This window comes from Scyliorhinus torazame, chromosome 5, assembly GCF_047496885.1.
Source record: "Scyliorhinus torazame isolate Kashiwa2021f chromosome 5, sScyTor2.1, whole genome shotgun sequence".
Classification (NCBI taxonomy): Eukaryota; Metazoa; Chordata; class Chondrichthyes; order Carcharhiniformes; family Scyliorhinidae; genus Scyliorhinus; species Scyliorhinus torazame.
The window spans coordinates 296,120,519-296,144,813 of NC_092711.1; the positions used below are offsets into that span (position 1 = coordinate 296,120,519).

At 48.8% G+C, this 24,295-nt stretch overlaps 1 protein-coding gene across 1 annotated transcript in view; it reads right to left on the bottom strand.

Moving 5' to 3' along the window:
• Positions 1–24,295, bottom strand: part of col4a5 (collagen, type IV, alpha 5 (Alport syndrome)) — a 314,324-nt gene that overhangs the window by 100,859 nt on the left and 189,170 nt on the right. Inside the window, exons 28-33 of the mRNA XM_072505790.1 lie at positions 23,321–23,425; positions 21,725–21,822; positions 20,328–20,478; positions 8,813–8,926; positions 3,674–3,841; positions 2,525–2,614 (exon numbers count right to left, since the gene is read on the bottom strand). Coding sequence (XP_072361891.1) covers positions 2,525–2,614; positions 3,674–3,841; positions 8,813–8,926; positions 20,328–20,478; positions 21,725–21,822; positions 23,321–23,425 — 726 coding nt within the window. The remainder of the gene's footprint in view (positions 1–2,524; positions 2,615–3,673; positions 3,842–8,812; positions 8,927–20,327; positions 20,479–21,724; positions 21,823–23,320; positions 23,426–24,295) is intronic.

The window sequence follows — 24,295 nt, forward strand, 5'->3', positions numbered from 1 at the left end:
CCCCACAAGGAAACCACAAGACCCCAATTTAAATCAGATTCTCTATTCGGAAAAGCACCATTTCCATGAGCCACACCTGATACCCAAGACCTTGAGACTTGAGGCTGGATTTTTGTGGTCCCCATTTGGACTAAATGGAGGCTGGACCGAAGCAAAATGGCCGCCTAACCGTCACACTCAGAAATGCCGCCTCCATCATTAATGTGGAAGAGGGAGTGGAACCCGGAATAGGCCCACTCCTATAAAGGAGGCAATTTGCAGTTCTCAGGGCTCATTGGAACCATGGGCGTCATTCTCCGACCCCCCCAGCGGGTCGGAGAATGGCCGTTGGCCGCCGTGAATCCCGCCCCCGCCGGTTGCCGAAGTCACCGGCACCGGATATTCGGCGGGGGCGGGAATTGCGGCGCGCCGGTTGGCGGGCCACCCCCCGCGATTCTCCGGCCCGAATGGGCCGAAGTCCCGCCGATAAATTGCCTGTCCCGCCGGCGTGGATTAAACCACCTTTTGAACAGCGGGACAAGGCGGCGTGGGCGGGCTCCGGCGCGGGGCGATCTGACCCCGGGGGGTGCCCCCACAGTGGCCTGGCCCGCGATCGGGGCCCACCGATCCGCGGGCGGGCCTATGCCGTGGGGGCACTCTTTCCCTTCCGCCTCCGCCACGGTCTCCACCATGGCGGAGGCGGAAGAGACTCCCTCCACTGCGCATGCGTGGGAAACTGTCATCGGCCGCTGACGCTCCCGCGCATGCGCCGCCCGGAGATGTCATTTCCGCGCCAGCTGGCGGGGCAACAAAGGCCGTTTCCGCCAGCTGGCGGGGCGGAAATTCCTCCGGCGTCGGCCTAGTCCCTCAATGTTGGGGCTCGGCCCCCAAAGATGCGGAGCATTCCACACCTTTGGGGCGGCGCGATGCCCGTCTGATTGGCACCGTTTTGGGCGCCAGTCGGCAGACATCGCGCCGTTTCGGGAGAATTTCGCCCCATGTCTCGGTAAGTTTTGTAATTTTCAAGTTTTACACCAGCTGCATTGAGTAATTAAAATAATTTTATCTCTTTCCAGTTCATTATTAAATGCATGAATTGGCCTGGGTTCAGTAAGGTAAGCCATGACCGTACTGTGATTGGAAGATGTGACTACCCATTAAACAGTGTATTTGTCAGGTTATTGCTTCTGTCATCTGGCAAGCTGTCAAGTAAAAGATCAACATTGTAAATGTGGAAAAGTCTTTATACGAATTTTGAAAAGTTCACAATATGAATAAAAATATTTTCTGTAACATTTTATATTATTGAATGTACAGTCTTGTATCATAACAATGTCTAAATGTTTAAGCTTTTCCCGTTGCTTTTATGCATTCAGTTTGGACATCTTTTGAGATTATAGTTCTGAAGTCTGTTTGTTTACTTTGAGACAGTTATGGGCTCTTGGCTACAATCCAACTGCCTGATCAATTTTACAAATGTCCAACTTTGTTTACATAGCTGGTCTGTTAACTTGGGAATTTTATGATCTTTTCAATGGCTTCCAACTGTAATAATAGGGCTTGAGAGTTCTGTTCATAAAATGGATAATGGTTGAGGGAGTGAGGGTCAGGTGATTTAAAGTGATCAGTAGGTCTAACTGTGCATAACACTGATTGCATCGGAAGAACCGGGCTGTGGCTTTTTGGGAACAGAGGCGGCCGGTTCTACCTGCCCACTCCAGATTTGGTCTACTTCCATTTCACCTCTGGCACAGCGGAGGGCCCATCTCCAGGTCACTGAGGGCGATGGGTCCCTGGAAAATTCTGCCTTCTGGAAATCTCGGGTCAGAGGCGGGAACCTGATGCGGAATTTGGCCCGCCTCCCAATTTCTGCCTCTGGCATAAAGATCCGGCCGTCGGCATCATTCCAGTAACTTCCAGGCCCTTGATATCCCCATCATTCAAAAGGATCAAAACAGGGTTCAGTATTCTTGGTGGCACCAAACCAAGGTCTTGTACAAGGTAGGAATGGTAATTTTTTCCCCCCGAACTGTTGGAGCAGTAACTGTCCAAAATATACAAGCTCATGCACCCTCACCTTCTGATATTGGCCATGAACAATTAATGTTTCATAAACCATGACCCTTAGGTCACGGCTGTTTTAGCACAGGGCTGTTTTAGCATAGGGCTAAATAGTTGGCTTTTAAAGCAGACCAACGCGGGCCAGCAGCGCGGGTTCAATTCCCGTACCAGCCTCCCTGAACAGGCGCCGGAATGTGGCGACTAGGGGCTTTTCACAGTAACCTCATTGAAGCCTACTTGTGGCAATAAGTGATTTTCTTTCTTTCTTCTTTTCTTAGGTCCCTTTCCTGTTCCACAGCCATAAGTGGGTAACCATGCACAGTATTCACATACTGGTACCTAGAATTATCCCAAAGCAACTGCATCATGCTCCATTGATCCAGAAGGCTGAATCAATCATCAAATTCCCCAGCCTGTATAATTGGGAAATTCTAAACTGCCAATATGCAGGGACACACGCCAGCGATAATTTATTCACGTTTACCTTTTGCACCTTGAAAGCCCGAGCCACCTGGAAGACCAGAAGAACCCGGAGGACCAGGAGTTCCCATCACACCCATATCACCCTTCAGACCTGTAGATAAGGAACAGTGAATTAAGCATAAGTCTTGTCAGTAAAGCTGATGAACATTGCACAACATCATGTTAATCTGTGAAGCTTAAGCGTTAGTTTATAAAGAACCTCTGTTCACCCATTCCTTTATTCTTGTCTCGATTGGCCCTTTGTCTGTTTATATACTTTCTCCTTTGGCTAAGTGTTTCATGGAGCTACCTTTCTATCAAGTTTCTATTGCACAACAGCTTTGTACCTACCTTGATAACATTTCAAGGAGATTTATCAAGAGCAAAATAAAATACACAGGTTGTGCAAACTCAGTCTGTGCTATATTATCATCCCTGAGATTGCGAACAATTACACAGTGCTTGTCCTTCTTGCATTTATTTACAATTTCTACAAGCACCACAAGAGCTCTTAACAAGAGCATAAAGGATTATGTCATTGGCTTCCTCCCAAGGAATGAACATTCAACTATTTGTGATCTATGTGGACCTGTGAGATGAACTTTTATTGAGCTTGATAGTAATAATTATTTCTAGTCCAATTTACATGCTCACTGTTCTTTTTTTAATAAATTTAGAGTACCCAATTCATTTGACTGCAGTGCTACCACTGCGCCACTATGCTGCCCTACGCTCACTGTTCTCCCTCCCTTGCAGATCCAAGGTGAACCTGCTGTGATGTATTTTACACTGCTGGAGGTTGGTCTTCAGTTCAAAACCATCAGCCAAAGCTCAGTTGGTAGCACTCTTGCTGCTGTATCAGAAGGTTTAGGCTTTAAGTCCTGCTCAAGAGTCCTGAGCACAACAATCTAGATTGATACTCCAGTGCTGGATCATCTTTGAAGGAGATCTGAGAGAGGCAAGAATTAGTTCCCCCACAGAGGAAGCAAAATTCCTTAACGAACCCCCTACCTAAAACATGAAACACTGACCAGCAAGGGAAGGAGAAATCAAAAGGATGGTCTTAGCAAAGGATGCATTCTTCCAGTTGCAGATAAGAGCGCTTTTCAAAAATTGCGAGGATTTATGTTACACATTCCAATAGCTTCACAGGATTGTCCTTGCGTCTTACCCGGGGGACCTGGTAAGCCATCTCTTGCTGGTTGCCCTGCTACTCCTGGTGGGCCATCTGCACCTGGACTACCGGGGAATCCTGTGTTTCCTTTTTCACCAGAAGGGCCAGGGATATCCAGCCCTGGAGGACCAGGATCTCCCTTATCACCAAAGGGACCTGGTAGCCCTGGTTGACATCAAAGAACAGATTAGCACCAATCTGCATAGTAGTAAATTCATGACATTACGCTGTGAAATCAAAATTTCAGTTAGAAAATTGGATGTTGCAGAATATTTTCTTTACTAACTGATTCTATCTTATGTCATCCTTTTATACACTAGACTCATTATTACCCCCCAGTATTCCAATGTTCATTCCGAGTCTTATTTAGCTGCTCAGTTCTGGATAATTGTAGGGCCACTGCTGGTGTTCTTTGCGATAACTAATTTCATTGTACCTCATATTTGGAAGTGCAATTCAAATTAATGCCATATCATAGATCCGGATAATCACACAACAGTCAAGGATTCAATCTCAGACATACTACGATGAATTTACCCATCACACTCTCCCAGTTCTGCTCGAAAACTGCTTGGAAACAAGCCTCCATTATTTCAATGCCAATTCTCTGACCCCCTGGTCCCTCCAAGCCGCAGATTTTCTTTTGCAACCATGGGATCAGTGAACCTACTAAAGTGTGTCCGTAAAATCAATGAACAATTTAATAAACTATTGCATTTAGTTTCCATATACATGTATATAAATACGCACAAAAATAATTATTATAGTTTCTGGGAACTTTCCCAATATCAGAGTTACTTCTTCCAATGACTATTCAGTTTGATACTTTAATAACCAAACAATAGCTCAGATTTGTTTATGGCCACCTAACTATGGTCCAGGTATTATTAGTAACTGTGTTAAACATAAAAAATCCCATTGAACGAAATGGCTAACTTTAGTCTCAAGGATAGCTGAATTGATCACTCACTCTCTTTGCATTTAAGCTCATTATCTTGTTCCAATTGCGCCTTGTTGAGCAAGCAATACTGCCATGCTAAAAGCCCAGGCAGCTCTGAGGAGGCAGAATATTCACACCGCCTTACCCATCAAACTACAAGCACCACCTAGATAAGGGCATTATTACCTTCTGGCCTCCTTGTTTAGAAATATCAGCCTGAATTTAAAATGACAAAGATGCATTCCTTATGTATCTATGGGAAGAAAATGTACCTTGCCTTCATTTACTGAGTGAAGAATAAATTGTACATAACTAACACCTTGCCATGAGGCAAGATCTCCTTTATCTGATCTTCCCTTTGAGCACGGTGAGAACAGTTTTGACAGAGGACATCAGTGTTATCCAATGAAATACTTTTCAGCAAGTGCCTATGTCAGACACTTCTGAGTGAATTTTAGTGCAGATTAGCTGCAGAATAAAGCTCCCTCCACTCTGCCCCAACAATGCACACAACATCAGTCTTAGATAAGCACCAGGGCGATGTTCACATCTCTTCATCAGCCATCCTTATGATTTCTTTTATTGAGAAGTTGCTTCTACAATTGCAATTTCTTGGAACGCAAGGAACTTTTAAAAAATCGATTTTGCCTTCACGCAAGAAAGATAGTTTCTTTGTCTTGAAGTCAGTGTTCAAAGGGTTGCAGAGTAAGATGCAATTAAATCTAAAACAACATCTAAAACCCTCCTTCATCCAAAAGGTTTAACAACAGACCATTAAATCGCAGCCAAGTTACTGATGCAAGTACCTGGTTGACCTGAATGGATTCAAGGTTCAGCGTATTGGGGTCGCCAGGTAGATGGGAGTCACCAAGCAGTTACAAGTTGCATATGAGAGGAAAGCCAGTCATTGGTTAGAAAAAGAAACCAAGCAATTTGAAGTCTGATAACTTCAAGTACAGGTTAATAAAACATTTTAGATTTCTACAACTACTTTACAAAATATTTCAATGAATCCTAAGCACCAATATTGGTGTTGTACTTTTGAGAAAGAACATGTAGCTTCATAATGGTGACGGGCAGACAAAATGGCTTCCTTGACATTAACGCTCATACATTGTGGCTCAGTTGGTAACAGTCTTGCCTCTGAGTTCAAGTCACACTCTGGAATCTGAGGACAATATTCAAGGCTGACCCTTCAGTGCGGTACTGAGGGACTGCTGCATTGCCTTTCAGATTAGATGTTAATCTGAGGCTCTGTTTTCCCCAGTTAACATCCCAAAAACAGATGATCTGGTTATTGGCACATTGCTGTTAGTGGGAGCTTGCTATGTGCAAATTAGCTGCCACGAATCCTACATTATAACAGTGACTGCAATTCAAAAGGACTTCATTGGCTGTAAAGTACCTAGAGACATCCCGTGGCTGTGAAAAGCATTAAGTAAATGAAAGGTTTTCAAATCGTGTGGACCAAATTATGTTTTTCAAAAAACCTGTTACCTCTGCAAATGTGGAAGTCAAATTGTGTACATTAAGGTCCCAAAGTAATACCAATTTAGATAAATGCTAGTTAACTTGTTTTTTTAGTTGCGTTTGTACAGGGAAGAATGTTGGCCAGGTTAATTAGGAGAGCTCCATGACAATGTTAACATGACCAGACGAGGCCATGGGGGTGAAGAGTTTACCTGGGTCCTGAGGGTGAAGAGTTTACCTGGCCTAATCCTGTTCTGCAAACTGGTTGATGCATGAAGATATCTAATGCAACCTATTGTCAAACTTTCCCCTCCCTCCCTGCAGCAAGGTGAGTTATATTCAGCCTCACATTTCATTATGAACACCACCATCCAGCTGAGAACTACTTTTGTGATTGTTAAACTATTGTTCATTTCACATCTTTGTTCCAGCATTATCAACAAGTTTTATCGCAAAACAAAATCCACTTGATCAGTATTTTAACGGGGAAGGCTGCGTGGAGGGGGGCGGGAGCAGAGGAAGTGTCACATTGGAGTAAAATAACGAACAGTTCATGTCAAGGACCCCATCACGTCTATGTTCAGCAAGCCAAAAAAATGCTCTCAAAATAAGATCCAGTATAGATTGTCAGACTAACCCTGGGCACCAAACCACACCAATATTGATACTTGAACATTATTCTACGATTGAACTAGTCACAATACAAAGTAAAAGGGGCAGGAAGAAGCAAAATGCTTGTGTTAGCAAGTATTAGAAGCCCAGCTGAAGCCATGCACTCCAAATGTGTACTGTCGTTGTTGGTCGCATGCATTAACCTTGCAGTGTACAGAGCATTCTGAATTTAAGTAGGGGCTTGCTCATTCATTCCTTTGGAAGAGTCAGAAAATGCTCTAAACATATGCAGTGGGTTTGGTGAATATTGTTCCTTGATTCAGATTCCGTGACTGTGCATCAATCACATCATTCCAGCAAATTCTCTTAAATTCTTGACACATCCTTAAAACACCTCTGACCAGGACTGTGTGGTAAAACTAATTGGTGCGTAGACATCTCCACCATGCACAACATTTACATGTGGATAATAAGGAATTAATGCTGGCACAACTGATTCCATAAATTCAACCAGGCACACAGAGGAGCAAATGTCAACTTCAACATAGTGATTCATGCATAAAAATTAGAAGGGTCGTGATTTCATGTTTGGTAAACGAAAGATACCTGGGTTCACACAAATGCTTTCACGCCATTGACACAAGTACATACACACAGCGCCCGCAGTGCACACCCCAACCCCCAAATGCAGCAAGATGAACTATATTGCGCAAGTGGCTTTGTGGTGATAAAAATGCTCTTCTTCCTCCCCACACAGAAGCAAATTTTGACAAACATCCTCGGACAACAGTGCCTCTTCAACACAACTTACTTGTTCATTTTAACATCCAGTACTCTGGATATGTCATTCTGAGCAAAACGTGAAAGTGGATTTAACAAGCCAAATTCTCTTGCTTCCACTTTACAAATAATATCGGAAATTCTTGCCAGCTTGGGGAAAAAGGCATATTTTTCACACAACATTGCTCAGGACGGCTTAACTTCCAAGTTCATAACTAATTTAGAATCACAATTAGTTTTATATTGTTTCTCTATTGGTTACTGTTCACACATTTTAGGGGTGGGATTTTTAAACCACACCCAGGCCCGCGTGGCGGTGGAGGCATCCTGCCACTGGCCGGATCTGCCGCTGTCAACAGATTTTCCTGTTGCTTACACCCTTCGCCGCCGGAGAATCCGCGGTAGTGCTTCGATGGGATCGGAATTTCCTGCCGGGAGCAACAGCTGGGAACTTTTGGCCTCAGACTTTGTCAAAGTAACGGCAACAAATGGGGATAGGCTAATTATAATTTGACATTTAACCGCCACCTTAAATACTGATGATACAAATATATTAAGGTTTTGAATTTCTAAGATGGTTCCGCTAGACTCAAGCCTTAGATCTGGCAGACGTTCGGTGGGATTAACTGGCAAATGGTCAGCTTTGTAACAGCCAAAACCCCTAACCCCCCTTCCAAGATCAATGGCACACAATATGGTCCCTAACCTTTTTGAAATTTATTTACGGGATGTGGACGTCGCTGGCTAGACTAACATTTGTTGCCCGTCTCTAATTCCCCTTGAGGCGGAGATGGTGAGCTGCCGCAGCCCACCTTTGTAGGAGCACCCACAATGCTGATAGGGAGGAAGTTTCAGGAATTTGGCCCAGCAAGAGTAAAGGATGGTGTGTGATTTGGAGGGGAACTTGCACATAGTGATGTTCCCATGTGTCTAGGCAGTAGAGGTTGGAAAGTGCTGTTGAAGGATTCTTGGCGAGTTGCTACAGCGCATCTTGAATGTAGTACGCACTGCTGCCACTGTGTACCAGTGGTAGAGGGAGCGCAGGTTTAAGGTGGTGGATGGGGTGCCAATCAAGGGGGCTGCCTTGTCCTGTACGATGTCAAACCTTTGGAGTGTTGTTGGCGTTACACTTTCCCAGGCAAGTGGACAGTATTCAATCACACTCCTGATTTGTGCCTTGTAAATCGTGGACAGAGTATGCGTGTCAAGGTAAAGATGGTGACAAATAAGTTAAAATGTCATGGTTGGTACCAGCTAGGTATTTAGAATACTGGTGATATTATCAACTCAAAATCAGGATGGATTGAATGATGTGGAGCTAATAGAATTCATACCTGGTTGACCCGGAATGCCAGATGGGCCTGGTGGACCTGGAATGCCCCGACCACCTATTCCAGGTGGACCTACTGGACCAGGAGGACCCGGAGGGCCACTGAAACCCGGATCACCTGAGGAAGGGAAAAAGAGGGTTACAAAAAAAGAAAAACCTAATTTTCTTGGAACCAACAGTCATGATTATACTTCTCTCTAGCAGACTCTCACTCCTTAAAGCATTTTCATCTCTTCAAAGCTCATCGAAAGGCAAAAGGAACAAGTGTTTTTTTCTGAGGATCTGATAAGGCCCCACTTGGAGTACTATCAGCAGTTCTGTGCACTGCACCTTAGGTAGGGTATTTTGGCCTTGGACGGTGGAACGTAGATTTACCAAAATAATACCTGGACTACGGGGACTAAGTTATGAGGAGAGTTTGCACAAATTGGACCTGTTTTCACTGGAAATTAGAAGGTTAACAGGGAAAGACAGGGGGCGGGATTCTGTGGGAATCGGCAGGGCGGGCAACACCGGCGCGAAGGAGTGGCGTGAACTACTCCGGCACCTCCGCACCATCGGGGGCTAGGCCGGCGTCGGAGTGGTTTGCGCCGCGCCGGCTGGCGGGGAAGGGGCTTGGCGTCACGCCAACCGGCGGTGAAGGGCCTCCGCCGGCCGGCGCGAGTTGGCACATGCGCGGGAGCGCCAGCGTGTGCTGGCATCATCCCAGCGCATGCGCAACGGGGGTTCATCGCGTCGGCCATCGCCGAGGACCGCAACAGCTGACGCGGAGGAATAGAGTGCCCCCATGGCACAGGCCCGCCCGCGGCTCGCTGGGCCCCAATCGCGGGCCAGGCCACCGTGGAGGCACCTCCCGGGCCAGATCCCCCCGCGCCCCCTCGAGGACCCCGGAGGCCGCCTGCGCAACCAGGTCCCGTCGCTAAGTACCTGTTGTAATTTACGGCGGCGGGGCCGACCTAATACGGGCGGCCACTCGGCCCATCGCGGGCCAGAGAATCGCTGGGGGGAGCTGTTACCAACGGTCGCCGACTGGCGCAGCGCGATTCCCCGCCAAATCCCTGGCGCCAGAGAATTCGGCAGCCGGCGTGGCGGGATTCACGCCACCCCCCGGCGTTTCTCCGACCCGTCGGAGAATCCCGCTCAGGGTAGCGAAAGATAAGCTATTTCCTCTGGTTGAAGGTTCTAAAATTAGGTGAGCCTCGTCCCAAAATTAGTGCTAGGCTGTTCAGGAGAGATGTTCAGAAGCACTTCTTCATTCAAAGGATGGTACAGTTTTGGAACTCTGTCCCACTAACAGCAGTTGAAGCTAGAACAGTTGTTTAATTAAAATCCGAGATGCATAGATTTTTGAGAAGCAAAGATGCTAAGGGATCTGGGTCAAAGGCAGGTGTATGGAATTAGGTTGCAGATCAGCAATGATTTCAGTAAATGTCGGCACATGCTTGAATGGCCTACTCATGTTCCAATGTTCCAAAGAAAGGGTGTGCCCTGTGTAAAATGAGACTGAGTTACCAGGAGTTGTTAGTCTATCCTTTCCACATCTCCCTGAATTGGAAGATCTATTTCTGATGGTTCTTCTACAGGTGGAACCAGATGTAACGTGGCTTCACTGCAATTCTGACTCCGTTTCTAACTTTTAAAAAAAATATATTTTATTGAAAATTTTTGGTCAACCATCACAGTACCTTGTGTATCATTTACACAATAATATAAGAGTATAAATAACAATGACCTGTTTTATAAACAAAGAATAAATAATATATAACAAAAACTAAAACTAAATGGCAACTGCCTTGTCTCAGATAAACACTCTCCAAAAATATGATTTAACAGTCCAATATACAATTATTTATAGCAACGACCTCTACATATTATACATATATATTAACAACCCTGAGAGTCCTTCTGGTTCCTCCCCCCCCCCCCCACCCCCCCCACCCCCCCCCCACCCCCCCCCCCCACCCCCCCAACCCCCCCCCCACCCCCCCCAACCCCCCCCCCCCCCCACCCCCCCAACCCCCCCACCCCCCCACCCCCCGGGCTGCTGCTGTTGCCTTCTTCTTTTCCATTCCCTCTATCTTTCTGTGAGGTATTCGACGAACGGTTGCCACCGCCTGGTGAACCCTTGAGCCGATCCCCTTAGAACGAACTTAATCCGTTCCAGCTTTATGAACCCTGCCATATCATTTATCCAGGTCTCCACCCCCGGGGGCTTGGCTTCCTTCCACATCAACAGTGTCCCGCGCCGGGCTACTAGGGACGCAAAGGCCAAAACATCGGCCTCTCTCGCCTCCTGCACTCCCGGCTCTTGTGCAACCCCAAATATAGCCAACCCCCAGCTTGGTTCGACTCGGACCCCCACTACTTTCGAAAGCACCTTTGTCACCCCCACCCAGAACCCCTGTAGTGCCGGACATGACCAGAACATGTGGGTGTGATTCGCTGGGCTTCTCGAGCATCTCGCACACCTATCCTCTACCCCAATAAATTTACTGAGCCGTGCTCCAGTCATATGCGCCCTGTGTAACACCTTAAATTGAATCAGGCTTAGCCTGGCACACGAGGACGATGAGTTTACCCTACTTAGGGCATCCGCCCACAGCCCCTCCTCAATCTCCTCCCCCAGCTCTTCTTCCCATTTCCCTTTCAGCTCATCTACCATAGACTCCCCCTCGTCCCTCATTTCCCTATATATATCTGACACCTTACCGTCCCCCGCCCATGTCTTTGAGATCACTCTGTCCTGCACCTCCTGCGTCGGGAGCTGCGGGAATTCCCTCACCTGTTGCCTCGCAAAAGCCCTCAGTTGCATATACCGGAATGCATTCCCTTGGGGCAACCCATATTTCTCGGTCAGCGTTCCCAGACTTGCGAACTTCCCATCTACAAACAGATCTTTCAGTTGCGTTACTCCTGCTCTTTGCCATATTCCAAATCCCCCATCCATTCTCCCCGGGGCAAACCTATGGTTATTTCTTATCGGGGACCCCACCAAGGCTCCCGTCTTTCCCCTATGCCGTCTCCACTGTCCCCAAATTTTCAAAGTCGCCACCACCACCGGGCTTGTGGTGTATTTCTTCGGTGAGAACGGCAATGGGGCCGTCACCATAGCTTGTAGGCTAGTCCCCCTACAGGACGCCCTCTCCAATCTCTTCCACGCCGCTCCCTCCTCTTCTCCCATCCATATACTCACCATTGAGATATTGGCGGCCCAGTAGTACTCACTTAGGCTCGGTAGTGCCAGCCCCCCCCCCCCCAATCCCTACTACGCTGTAAGAATCCCTTCCTCACTCTCGGGGTCTTCCTGGCCCACACAAAACTCATGATACTCTTTTCAATCCTTTTGAAAAAAGCCTTCGTGATCACCACCGGGAGGCACTGAAACACAAAGAGGAATCTCGGGAGGACTACCATTTTAACCGCCTGCACCCTCCCTGCCAGTGACAGGGATACCATGTCCCATCTCTTGAAGTCCTCCTCCATTTGTTCCACCAACCGCGTTAAATTTAACCTATGCAATGTACGCCAATTCTTGGCTATCTGGATCCCCAAGTAACGAAAGTCCCTTGTTACCTTCCTCAGCGGAAAGTCCTCTATTTCTCTGCTCTGCTCCCCTGGATGCACCACAAACAACTCACTTTTCCCCATGTTCAGTTTATATCCTGAGAATTCTCCAAACTCCCGAAGTATCCGCATTATCTCTGGCATCCCCTCCGCCGGGTCCGCTACATATAACAACAAATCATCCGCATACAGAGATACCCGGTGTTCTTCTCCTCCTCTAAGTACTCCCCTCCACTTCTTGGAACCCCTCAATGCTATTGCCAGGGGCTCAATCGCCAGTGCAAACAATAATGGGGACAGACGGCATCCCTGCCTTGTCCCTCTATGGAGCCAAAAGTATGCAGATCCCCGTCCATTCGTGACCACACTCGCCACTGGGGCCCTATACAACAGCTGCACCCATCCAACATACTCCTCTCCAAAACCAAATCTCCTCAGCACCTCCCACAAATAATCCCACTCCACTCTATCAAATGCTTTCTCGGCATCCATCGCCACCACTATCTCCGCTTCCCCCTCAGGTGGAGGCATCATCATTACCCCTAGCAGCCTCCGTATATTCGTATTCAGCTGTCTCCCCTTCACAAACCCAGTTTGGTCCTCATGGACCACCCCCGGGACACAATCCTCTATCCTCATTGCCATTACCTTGGCCAGAATCTTAGCGTCTACATTTAGGAGGGAAATAGGTCTATAGGACCGCATTGCAGCGGGTCCTTTTCCTTCTTTAGGAGAAGCGATATTGTTGCCTCAGACATAGTCGGGGGCAGCTGTCCCCTTTCCTTTGCCTCATTAAAGGTCCTCATCAGTAGCGGGGCGAGCAAGTCCACATATTTCCTGTAAAATTCAACTGGGAATCCATCCGGTCCCGGACCCTTCCCCGCCTGCATGCTCCTAATTCATTTCACTACTTCCTCTATTTCGATCTGTGCTCCCAGTCCCACCCTTTCCTGCTCCTCCACCTTGGGGAATTCCAGCCGGTCCAGAAAGCCCATCATTCTCTCCCTCCCCTCCGGGGGTTGAGCTTCGTATAATTTTTTATAAAATGCCTTGAACACTCCATTCACTCTCTCCGCTCCCCGCTCCATCTCTCCTTCCTCATCCCTCACTCCCCCTATTTCCCTCGCTGCTCCCCTTTTCCTCAATTGGTGGGCCAGCAACCTGCTCGCCTTCTCCCCGTATTCGAACTGTACACCCTGTGCCTTCCTCCACTGTGCCTCTGCAGTACCCGTTGTCAGCAAGTCAAATTCTACGTGTAGCCTTTGCCTTTCCCTGTACAGTCCCTCCTCTGGTGCCTCCGCATATTGCCTGTCCACCCTCAGAAGTTCTCGCAGCAACCGCTCCCGTTCCCTACTCTCCTGCTTTCCTTTATGTGCCCTTATTGATATCAGCTCCCCTCTAACCACTGCCTTCAGCGCCTCCCAGACCACTCCCACCTGGACCTCCCCATTATCATTGAGTTCCAAGTACTTTTCAATGCACCCCCTCACCCTTAGACACACCCCCTCATCTGCCATTAGTCCCATGTCCATTCTCCAGGGTGGGCGCCCTTCTGTTTCCTCCCCTATCTCCAAGTCCACCCAATGTGGAGCGTGATCCGAAATGGCTATAGCCATATACTCCGTTCCCCTCACCCTCGGGATCAATGCCCTTCCCAAAACAAAAAAGTCTATTCGCGAATAGACTTTGTGGACATAGGAGAAAAACGAAAACTCCTTACTCCTAGGTCTGCTAAATCTCCACGGGTCTACTCCTCCCATCTGCTCCATAAAATCTTTAAGCACCTTGGCTGCTGCCGGCCTCCTTCCAGTCCTGGACCTCGACCTGTCCAGCCCTGGTTCCAACACCGTATTGAAATCTCCCCCCATTACCAACTTTCCCACCTCTAGGTCCGGGATGCGTCCTAGCATGCGCCTCATAAAATTGGCATCATCCCAGTTCGGGGCATATATGTTTACCAAAACCACCGTCTCCCCCTGTAGTTTGCCACTCACCATCACGTATCTGCCCCCGCTATCCGCCACAATAGTCTTTGTCTCAAACATTACCCGCTTCCCCACTAATATAGCCACCCCCCTGTTTTTCGCATCTAGCCCCGAATGGAACACCTGCCCCACCCATCCTTTGCGTAGTCTCACCTGGTCTATCAGTTTCAAGTGCGTTTCCTGTAACATAACCACGTCTGCCTTAGGTTTCTTAAGGTGTGCGAGTACCCGTGCCCTCTTTATCGGCCCGTTCAGCCCTCTCACGTTCCACGTGATCAGCCGGGTTGGGGGGCTTTTTACCCCCCCCCCCCTTGTCGATTAGCCATCCCCTTTTTCCAGCTCCTCACCCGGTTCCCACGCAGCTGTGTCCCCCCCAGGCGGTGCCCCCCGCCCATCCCACCCCATACCAGCTCCCCCCTCTCCCCAGCAGCAGCAGCCCAGTAATTCCCCCCTCCCACCCCCCCCCGCTAGATCCCCCCCTAGCGTAGTTACACCCCCCATGTTGCTCCCAGAAGTCAGCAAACTCTGGCCGACCTCGGCTTCCCCCCGTGACCTCGGCCCGCACCGTGCGACGCCCCCTCCTTCCTGCTTCCCCCTTGGCCCCGCCCCCAATGGCCAACGCCCCATCTCCTCCACCTCCTCTCCTCCCCCCACCACCACCTGTGGAAGAGAGAAAAGTTACCACATCGCAGGATTAATAACATAAAACTCTTCTTTCCCCCTTTTTACCCACCTCTTCGCCCCCCCATACTCGCCCCACCACTTTGTTTCAAACGTTCTTTTTTAATAACCCGCTCATTCCAATTTTTCTTCCACGATAAAAGTCCACGCCTCATCCGCCGTCTCAAAGTCGTGGTGCCTCCCTTGATATGTGACCCACAGTCTTGCCGGTTGCAGCATTCCGAATTTTATCTTCTTTTTGTGAAGCACTGCCTTGGCCCGATTAAAGCTCGCCCTCCTTCTCGCCACCTCCGCACTCCAGTCTTGGTATACGCGGATCACCGCGTTCTCCCATTTACTGCTCCGAGTTTTCTTTGCCCATCTAAGGACCATCTCTCTATCCTTAAAACGGAGGAATCTCACCACTATGGCTCTAGGAATTTCTCCTGCTCTCGGTCCTCGCGCCCTCACTCGGTATGCTCCCTCCATTTCCAGCGGACCCGCCGGGGCCTCCGCTCCCATTAACGAGTGCAGCATTGTGCTCACATATGCCCCGACGTCCGCTCCCTCCACACCTTCGGGAAGACCAAGAATCCTTAGGTTGTTCCTCCTCGCGTTGTTCTCCAGCGCCTCCAGCCTTTCCACACATCGTTTATGGTGTGCCTCGTGCATCTCCGTCTTCACCACCAGGCCCTGTATGTCGTCCTCATTCTCGGCAGCCTTTGCCTTCACGACCCGAAGCTCCCGCTCCTGGGTCTTTTGCTCCTCCTTTAGCCCTTCGATCGCCTGTAATATCGGGGCCAACAGCTCCTTCTTCATTTCCTTTTTGAGTTCTTCCACGCAGCGTTTCAAAAACTCGTGTTGTTCAGGGCCCCATATTAAACTGCCACCTTCTCACGCCATCTTGGCTTTTGCTTGCCTTCCTTGCCGCTGCTCTAAAGGATCCACCGCAATCCGGCCACTTTCTCCTCCTTTTTCCATCCGTATCCAGGGGGGAGTCCCTTCTGGTTCACCGCACAGTACTTTTAGCCGTTAAAATTGCCGTTGGGGCTCCTATTAAGAGCCCAAAAGTCCGTTCCACCGGGAGCTGCCGAAACGTGCGACTTAGCTGGTCATCGCCGCACCCGGAAGCCTCGACTCCGTTTCTATCTTGACCAGTCCTTTAAAAAACGCCACATATGGACCAGTGCCATGTAGATGAGGGGAACAATTGCTGAGGGCATTTGCACTCCATGATGTATGCAGAAGCTAATTATTGGGCTCAGTCACCCAGCATTCAGATGTCAGCAAAGGGACGTGGGGCAAAATAGTGAGCAGGCACCTGTACGAGAGATTAGCCATGCACACGCGGTAACATTTCCAGGTGGCTGACGATTCTTCCCCAACTGCAGGCATATGACATGTTTCTGTGGGGAGGCAATGGCATAGTGGTATTGACACTGGACTAGAAATCCAGAGACCCGGGGTGAGATTCTCCGACCCCCCGCCGGGTCGGGGAATCGCCGGGGGCTGGCGTGAATCCCACCCCCGCCGGTTGCCGAATTCTCCTGCACCAGATATTCGGCGGGGGCGGGAATCGCGCCGCGCTGGTTGGTGCCCCCCCCCCCCCCCCCCCCCCCCCCCCCCGCGATTCTCCGACCCGGATGGGCCGAAGTCCCGCTACTAGAATGCCTGTCCCGCCGGCGTAGATTAAACCACCTCTCTTACCGGCGGGACAAGGCGGCGCGGGCGGGCTCCGGGGTCCTGGGGGGGGCGCGGGGCGATCCGGCCTCGGGGGGTGCCCCCACGGTGCCCTGGACCGCGATCGGGGCCCACCGATCCGCAGGCGGGCCTGTGCCGTGGGGCACTCTTTTCCTCCTGCCTTCGCCACGGTCTCCACCATGGCGGAGGCGGAATTGACTCCCTCCAGAGCGCATGCGCGGGGTTGCCGTGAGCGGCCGCTGACGCTCCCGCGCATGCTGCGGCCGGAGATGTCATTTCTGCGCCAGCTGGCGGGGCACCAAAGGCCTTTTCCGCCAGCTGGCGGGGCGGAAATTAGTCCGGCGCGGGCCTAGCCCCTTAAGGTTGGGGCTCGGCCCCCCAAGATGCGGAGGATTCCGCACCTTTGGGGCAGCGCGATGCCTGACTGATTTGCGCCGTTTTGGGCGCCGGTCGGCGGACATCGCGCCGATACCGGAGAATTTCGCCCCCAGGCTCTGGTGACCTTTTTTCTAAAATGCATTTTATTCAAACTTGTATCAAAGTAGGTTACAGCAAAGAAACACCACGAGAAACATTCTTCCCAACAATCAACTATACGGTTTGTACAGATTTTTCTCCTTTTTCACCCCCCCCCCGCGGCGAAGACCTCCTCAAACACGGTCACAAACATCCCCCACCTTTTCTCAAACTCCCCTGCTGAGCCCCTTAACTCATACTTTATCTTCTCTAACCGCAGGAAATCATACAGGTCACCCAACCATGCTGCTACCCCCGGTGGCGATGCCGACCGCCACTCCACCAAAATTCGCCGCCGTGCAACCAGAGGGGCGAAGACCAAGACTTTGGCCTTCCTCCTCTCCCTGAGTTCCGGCTTCTCTGAAACCATAAATATCGCTACCAAAGGGTCCGGGTCCACTCCCTCCTCCACTATATTGACTAAGACCGCGAACACTCCCGCCCAGAATCTTCCCAATATTTCACAACCCCAAAATATGTGCGCGTGATTCGCTGGCCCCCGCCCACACCTCTCACACTCATCTGTTACCCCCTGAAAGAACCCACTCATTCTCGCCCGAGTCATATGCACCCTGTGCACCACCTTAAACCTGAATCCCCAAGTACCTAAACCTCGCTACCGTAAATGGCATCCCACTAAATAAGTCCGCTGTGCCAGCTCATTCACCGGGAATACCTCGCTTTTCCCCACATTCAACTTGTATCCCTAGAACCCTCCAAACCTCCCCAACAGGCCCATAATCCTTCCCATATTCTCCAACGGAACCGAAACATACAGCAAGAGGTCATCGGCATGGAGCGACACCCGTGCTCCCTCTGTCCCCTCATTATTCCCTGCCACTCTGCCGACCCCCTGAGAGCCATCGCCAATGGCTTTATGGCCAGCGCAATCAGCAGCGGCGACAGCGGGCATCCCTGCCTTGTACCCCTGTGTAAGTCAAAGCTCCATGAGCTCATATCATTCGTCCTCGCTCTTGGCGCCACATACAGCAACCGCACCCGTGCCTGCAAATCTCGGCCCAAACCCAAACCTTCCCAAAACTTCGAGCAAGTACCGCCACTCCACCCGATCAAATGCTTTCTCCGCTTCCATGGACACCACCACCGCCGGTACCAGAGCTCTTGGCGGATTCATCACCACATTCAACAGCCGTCTTATATTACTCGTGAGCTGCCTGCCCTTCGCAAAGCCTGTTTGATCTTCTGCAACCGCCCCCGGGACACAATCCTCCATCCTCCCTGCCAACAGCTTAGCCCATACTTTCACATCCATGTTCAATAGTGATATGGGTCTATATGACCCACATTCCACTGGATCCTACCCTTTTTTGGGATTAATGTGATTACTGCCTGCTTCATCGTCTCCGGCAGCTCTCCCTTCTCCAGTGCTTCATTAAACGCCCCCAGCAGATATGGTGCCAGGTCCGCCGTAAATTCCTTATAAAATTCTGCCGGGTACCCATCCGGCCCAGGGGCCTTCCCCGACCTCATACCCCTGAAACTATCCAGCACCTCCCTCAGCCCCAAGGGCTCCTCCAACGCCTGCCTCTTTGCTTCCTCCACCTGGGGAAATTCCAGCTCGCCCAGAAACCACCCCATGTCCCCCCCAGGCTTTGGTGACCTGGTTTCAAATCTCACCATGGCAGATGTTGAAATGTGAATTAAATAGAAATCTGAAATTAAAGAGGCTAATGATGATCATTGTCGCTTGTTGTAAAAAAACATCTGGTTCACTAATGCCCTTTAGGGAAGGAAATCTGCCACACTTTCCTGGTCTGGTCTACATATGATTCCAGACCCACAGCAATGTGGTTGACTGTTAAATACCTTCTGAAATGGCCTACCAAACCACTCAGTTCAGGGCAATTAGGGATGGGCAATAAATGCAGATAGCCTAGGCTAAGAACTGCATGCCATTGTGCAGCATCAATGGACAGGTATTAAAGTGGAACCATGTAACGTGCTCAAACCCATTTGAATTGAAGATTCTACCTGCAGACTATGTCACCTAACAGATGTGAGGGAGAAGGCTATGAATTCTCACAAAGTATGAAACTGCTTGGACAAATGGTAACACTGCGGCAGTCCAGTGATATTTGTAACATGAGTCAAGGAGCAGTTGTGGACTATTGCCCCCTCATTTTTGGCTTGTGACAATCTATGTCACTTGAGATGTAATCTGGAGCTCCGGGCACAGCTGGTTTCTTCGCTTTGCCTGCTTGCCAGTTGACAGAAAATAATATTGGTTGGCATCCGCAGGAAAGGTGAAAAGGCTATTCAGTGATTTGAAATCAAAATAATGATAATAATTTTTATTAGTGTCACACGTAGGCTCACACTAACATTGCCAATGAAGTTGCTGTGAAAATCCCCTAGTCGCCACATTCCGGCGCCTGTTCGGGTACACTGAGGGAGAATTCAGAATGTCCAATTCACCTCACAAGCACTTCTTTCGGGACTTGTGGGAGGAAACTGACGCAGACATGGGGAGAACGTGCAGACTCCGCACAGACAGTGCCCCACGCCAGGAATTGAACCTGGGTCTCAGGCGCTGTGAAGCAACAGTGCTAGCCACTGTGCTACGGTGCCGCCAAAGCAGACTGATGTGTGAACTCATGGGCCTGGCCCTACATGCCATCATTCTGGCGTGGGAAATTGGAACGTACTTTTTAAAAAAACATTTAAAAAAATAAATTTAGAATACCCAATTCATTTTTTCCAATTTGGGGTAATTTAGCATGGCCAATCTGCCTACCCTGCACATCTTTGGGTTGTGGGGGTGAAACCCACGCAAAAACGGGGAGAATGTGCAAACTCCACACGGACAGTGACCCAGAGCCGGGATCGAACCTGGGACCGCGAGGCGGCAGAGCTAAACACTGCGCCACCGTGCTGCCCTTTCAAATTGGAACGTACTTGAGAACTGCCATTATCACTAGCTCAGATTAATAATAAGTTCGCGAGCAACACTGTTGTAACTCATCATCAGGAAAATACCGTGATCTTTTGTGATGCTTTCCATGTTACCTTTACAAATACTGAACCAAAGACTGACAATGTCAGATCCTTTTGGCAATATGTCATGAAAAGTACCTTTTCCTCCTCCAGAGCCATCAAATCCTGGTTGCCCTGGTTGGCCTGGTAATCCAGGGAATCCTGAATCACCTTTAGGTCCTGGCAACCCGTCGCCACCTCGTAGGCCGTGAGGACCTGAGGGTCCTGGAAGTCCAAAGCCATGGTCCCCCTGCATGGAAATGGAAGCAGTTACTGTTTTATTCATTGTCTATCTATACACAACTTGTACAGTATACAGAAAGGTTTGTTCAATATCTCGAGTGAGCTGAAGCAAGCCATGATGCAGTTGAAAGGTGAAATATGCATCGGGGATAAAGGGCCGACTTCTGATCTTAAGTATTGTTATGGGCGAGGCGTTTTCAGAACCCCAAAATGTATCATGGAGTTCAACCAACCTCCCCCTTTAATGTATTTGTTGCTTTTCCTAGCACACGGCTTGTTCCCTAGATGTGGGATTACAATTATGGGCACGTGGGTTTTTAAACACAAAACAATGTTTATTCCATGAACTCAACTTAACATCTTAAATAAACATTGGATCTCTTAACACTCCTTACTTCAAAGATAATATTACAACAGTAAATAATTCCTCAAAATGTTCCTTCAAACTTCCAAGAGACTTTAACATCAGGTTAAAGGCTTTACTATTATGAGTTTAAATCACCCAAATGATCCAGAGAGTCTTTCATGGCAGAGATCACAGCAAATCCAGCTCACTGCAAAACACAGACACTCCCCAAGCTCTTTTCCTCCAAACTGAAACTTCAAAATGGCTGACCTGAGCTCAGCTCCACCCACTCTCTGACATCACTGTTTTCTTAAAGGTACATTGCTTAAACATCCATGTCTTAAAGGTACTCTCACATGGCAGTATCATGAACAGCACTGAGGGGCACATCCTTGCCAATGGTGCTGTTGTTGAAGTATGCTGCTGCAGCAACAGAAATGAACAATTGCCCGTGTGAAGTCCGACCTCTAGCAAGATATCTGTGCCGCTTGATTAGGCTCACCGGGGCCTAGAAATTCAATATGAAACCTCAGGTGCAAATCCCCACTACATTTAATTCCTTAACCTCAGTCATGATTGGGGGAAGAGATGACTGCAAGCTACATCATCACTCCATTAGGACCCAAATGTTTGCCACAATGCCTCCACGGGTACTGGCGATGGGTGTGGGAAATGCATCCACTTTCTCAGGAATCAAAACATGGCGACAGATGGGGAATATTAGATTAGAAAACAGAATTAAAACCCCTCCAATGAACAGGAAAAAATTGAATAGAGCACTGCAGTACCGGTAGCACAGAGATTTTCAGTTTCCAGGGAAATTGCTGTAGAACACCACCACCACTAGGTTGTGGGGTCCACACTGTGCTCTGAAAGTCAGTCATTTACCAAAAAAGTAAATGCACACCTTTGATCCCGGGATCCCTGGTTGGCCTGGTGTTCCATCACGGCCCGGTCTTCCTGGACTTCCCGGACCACCTGGGGAACCTGGCGATCCGTGCAAACCTGCGAAAGAGTCATCGGATAACACGGTTTAGCAATTAGCTTCAAAGCCGTGGCTTCCTCCCTCCGGTTCAAAGCGTGATCAGCATTTTGCTGATACTTTTCGAAGAAATAAAAATCAACCAAAGCTGTAAGGCTCCTATCCTGTAAACGTGGGTCACTGTAACATAAAATGTGTTTTCAGACAAAGGGCGAGATATACCGGACGCATTGCACCTGAAAGGCGGGTGGCGCAACGTGACTGGCAGGTGACCCCTCATCCGGGATCTAACCGGTTCGCCACGCCTCGCGAGATCTAACCCCAGCTGGCAGAGGCACTGCCAGGCTGCCATTTTTCTCACGCTGCGGATCGGGACCCAGGGGTGCCCCTGGGGACCCTCTTATCGGTGAGTTGGGGCTGGGGGAGGGGGATAGACCAGGGGTGGCCTTCCGATCTCTTCCTGCACTGAGGTGTTCCGGCAAGCGGAGCTCCTCGGTGCAGAAAACGGGCATGAGTGTGGTCTCGGCTGCGCATTCCCAGCTGATGCCCCCTATCTACCTGAATGGCCGTTCGATGGTGAAGTATTTCTCAACGTCTGAGTGGCGGGAGACACCTGGCTAATCGCCCGCGCGCTTCTTGACTCTCTTCCCATTTGGCTAGATCGCTGCCAAAGGAGTCATGTTATGCTTATGTTAAAAAAAATCTGCCCAGTTCAATCTTACTTCTTTGGGAAATGGTGAGATGCTTACAAATGACAGGAGACCAAAATCAACATTTGTCATCACATAATGATTTGATCTTAATTTGCAAATCCTTTCCTACTCTTTCTGACCTTGGTGATGTTCTCCTCTGTGTGATTTGGTCCTTAATTTTGGTGTCTCAATTAAAGATGAAGTTGGGGGACAAGAGAAATCCATCCTCTGGGATGGTGAATGGTCTGATATTGTTAGGCTTACATGGGGTTTTTAGAAGAATCAGATTTGAAAGTCTGAATGGCCTTAATTCAGTCAGATTTCGTTTTTTAAATTACTACAAAATGGGAGGCAAGAGGCCGGGTTTACAGCACAAAGGCGGATGGCTCGAGTTGGGAAATTTTCTGACTCCACAAACCCACCTCGGTACAAAGGGCCCTGCTCTGCCCGATCATGTTTGATGCAGAGTGGTGCCCCTCAAGCTATAATCCTCTGGTGACAGATGAGCAATCTATTCAAGAAAAACTAGCTATGGAAGCAGATGAAAGTCTGCCTTGTGCACCATTCCGAGCGGGAAGAGAAACAAAAACAAAAAATATTGATATATTGATAAAAGAGATCACAGCAGAAACAACACTAAAGATTGACTGATCATTTATCCAATGACTCAATCTGGGACCGTAACATTCACAATGTAGCTGCTAAATTATATACATGGAAAAGGAGCACTTTGGGATATTTGAACGGTGCTATGATGAATGGTGCTATGTAAATGCAAAGGTTTTTTTCCATTGTGACTGAGATGCACCATGAATGACTCAGAACCTACCTTTGGGGCCTGGTGGACCAGGGAATCCAATACCAGGTATTCCCATGTCTCCCTTTGGGCCTTGGAGGCCTGGTCGACCAGGTTGTCCTGGAATACCTGGGTTACCTACAGAAGGAAATTAAAATTTAATATATTATCACAAACACATCCATGACAGGCGAGCTTGAGTATTTTTCTTCCTTACATACCTTTCAGAATTTGCAGGACGACACGTGGCTACACACGAATATAAGGGTGCCAGATGGGGTAATAAAGTAATTCTAATGGAGATGACCTCATTACCCAATGTGACCAAGTCCTTCCCTTAAGGTACAACAAACCTGACATGACTGCCATCATATAATCCACTAATTCTCCTGAAATGACCAATCATTACTGAATTATCTCTTGAAGCTGGTTATTTGAAGATTGGCGGCCTCAAAGTACTAAGTGCGTCTTCTTATGCGAGCTTGGGCAATGAATGTTGATCTGCTATTTAAACATGGGAGGCATCAGAGCTAAAGTTGTGCCTGTTATTATTGGGCACCCACTTGCGCACACATTCACAAACACATTTTCCAATGGATTGAACACACTTCATGTGTGCCTGTGTGGTTCCGTACTGCACCAAGCAATGTGTTTAACAATTCAACCTTTAAATAGGAAGTTCCAAGTAGAAAAGGTTTGACAATGACTTCACTTAGGTTTGTAAAGAACAAGAACAAAGAAATGTACAGCACAGGAACAGGCCCTTCGGCCCTCCAAGCCCGTGCCGACCATACTGCCCGACTAAACTACAATCTTCTACACTTCCTGGGTCCGTATCCTTCTATTCCCATCCTAGTCATATATTTGTTCTCCAGGAGGACTTGGAATCTCAAAATCAGGTGAGCGATGATATCAAAGATGTTGTACCTCAATACTGGGATCATAACTGTAATAACGTCAAGAATTGGTTCCACCAGCTAACTAATGATTTATTGCAACTGTAAACAA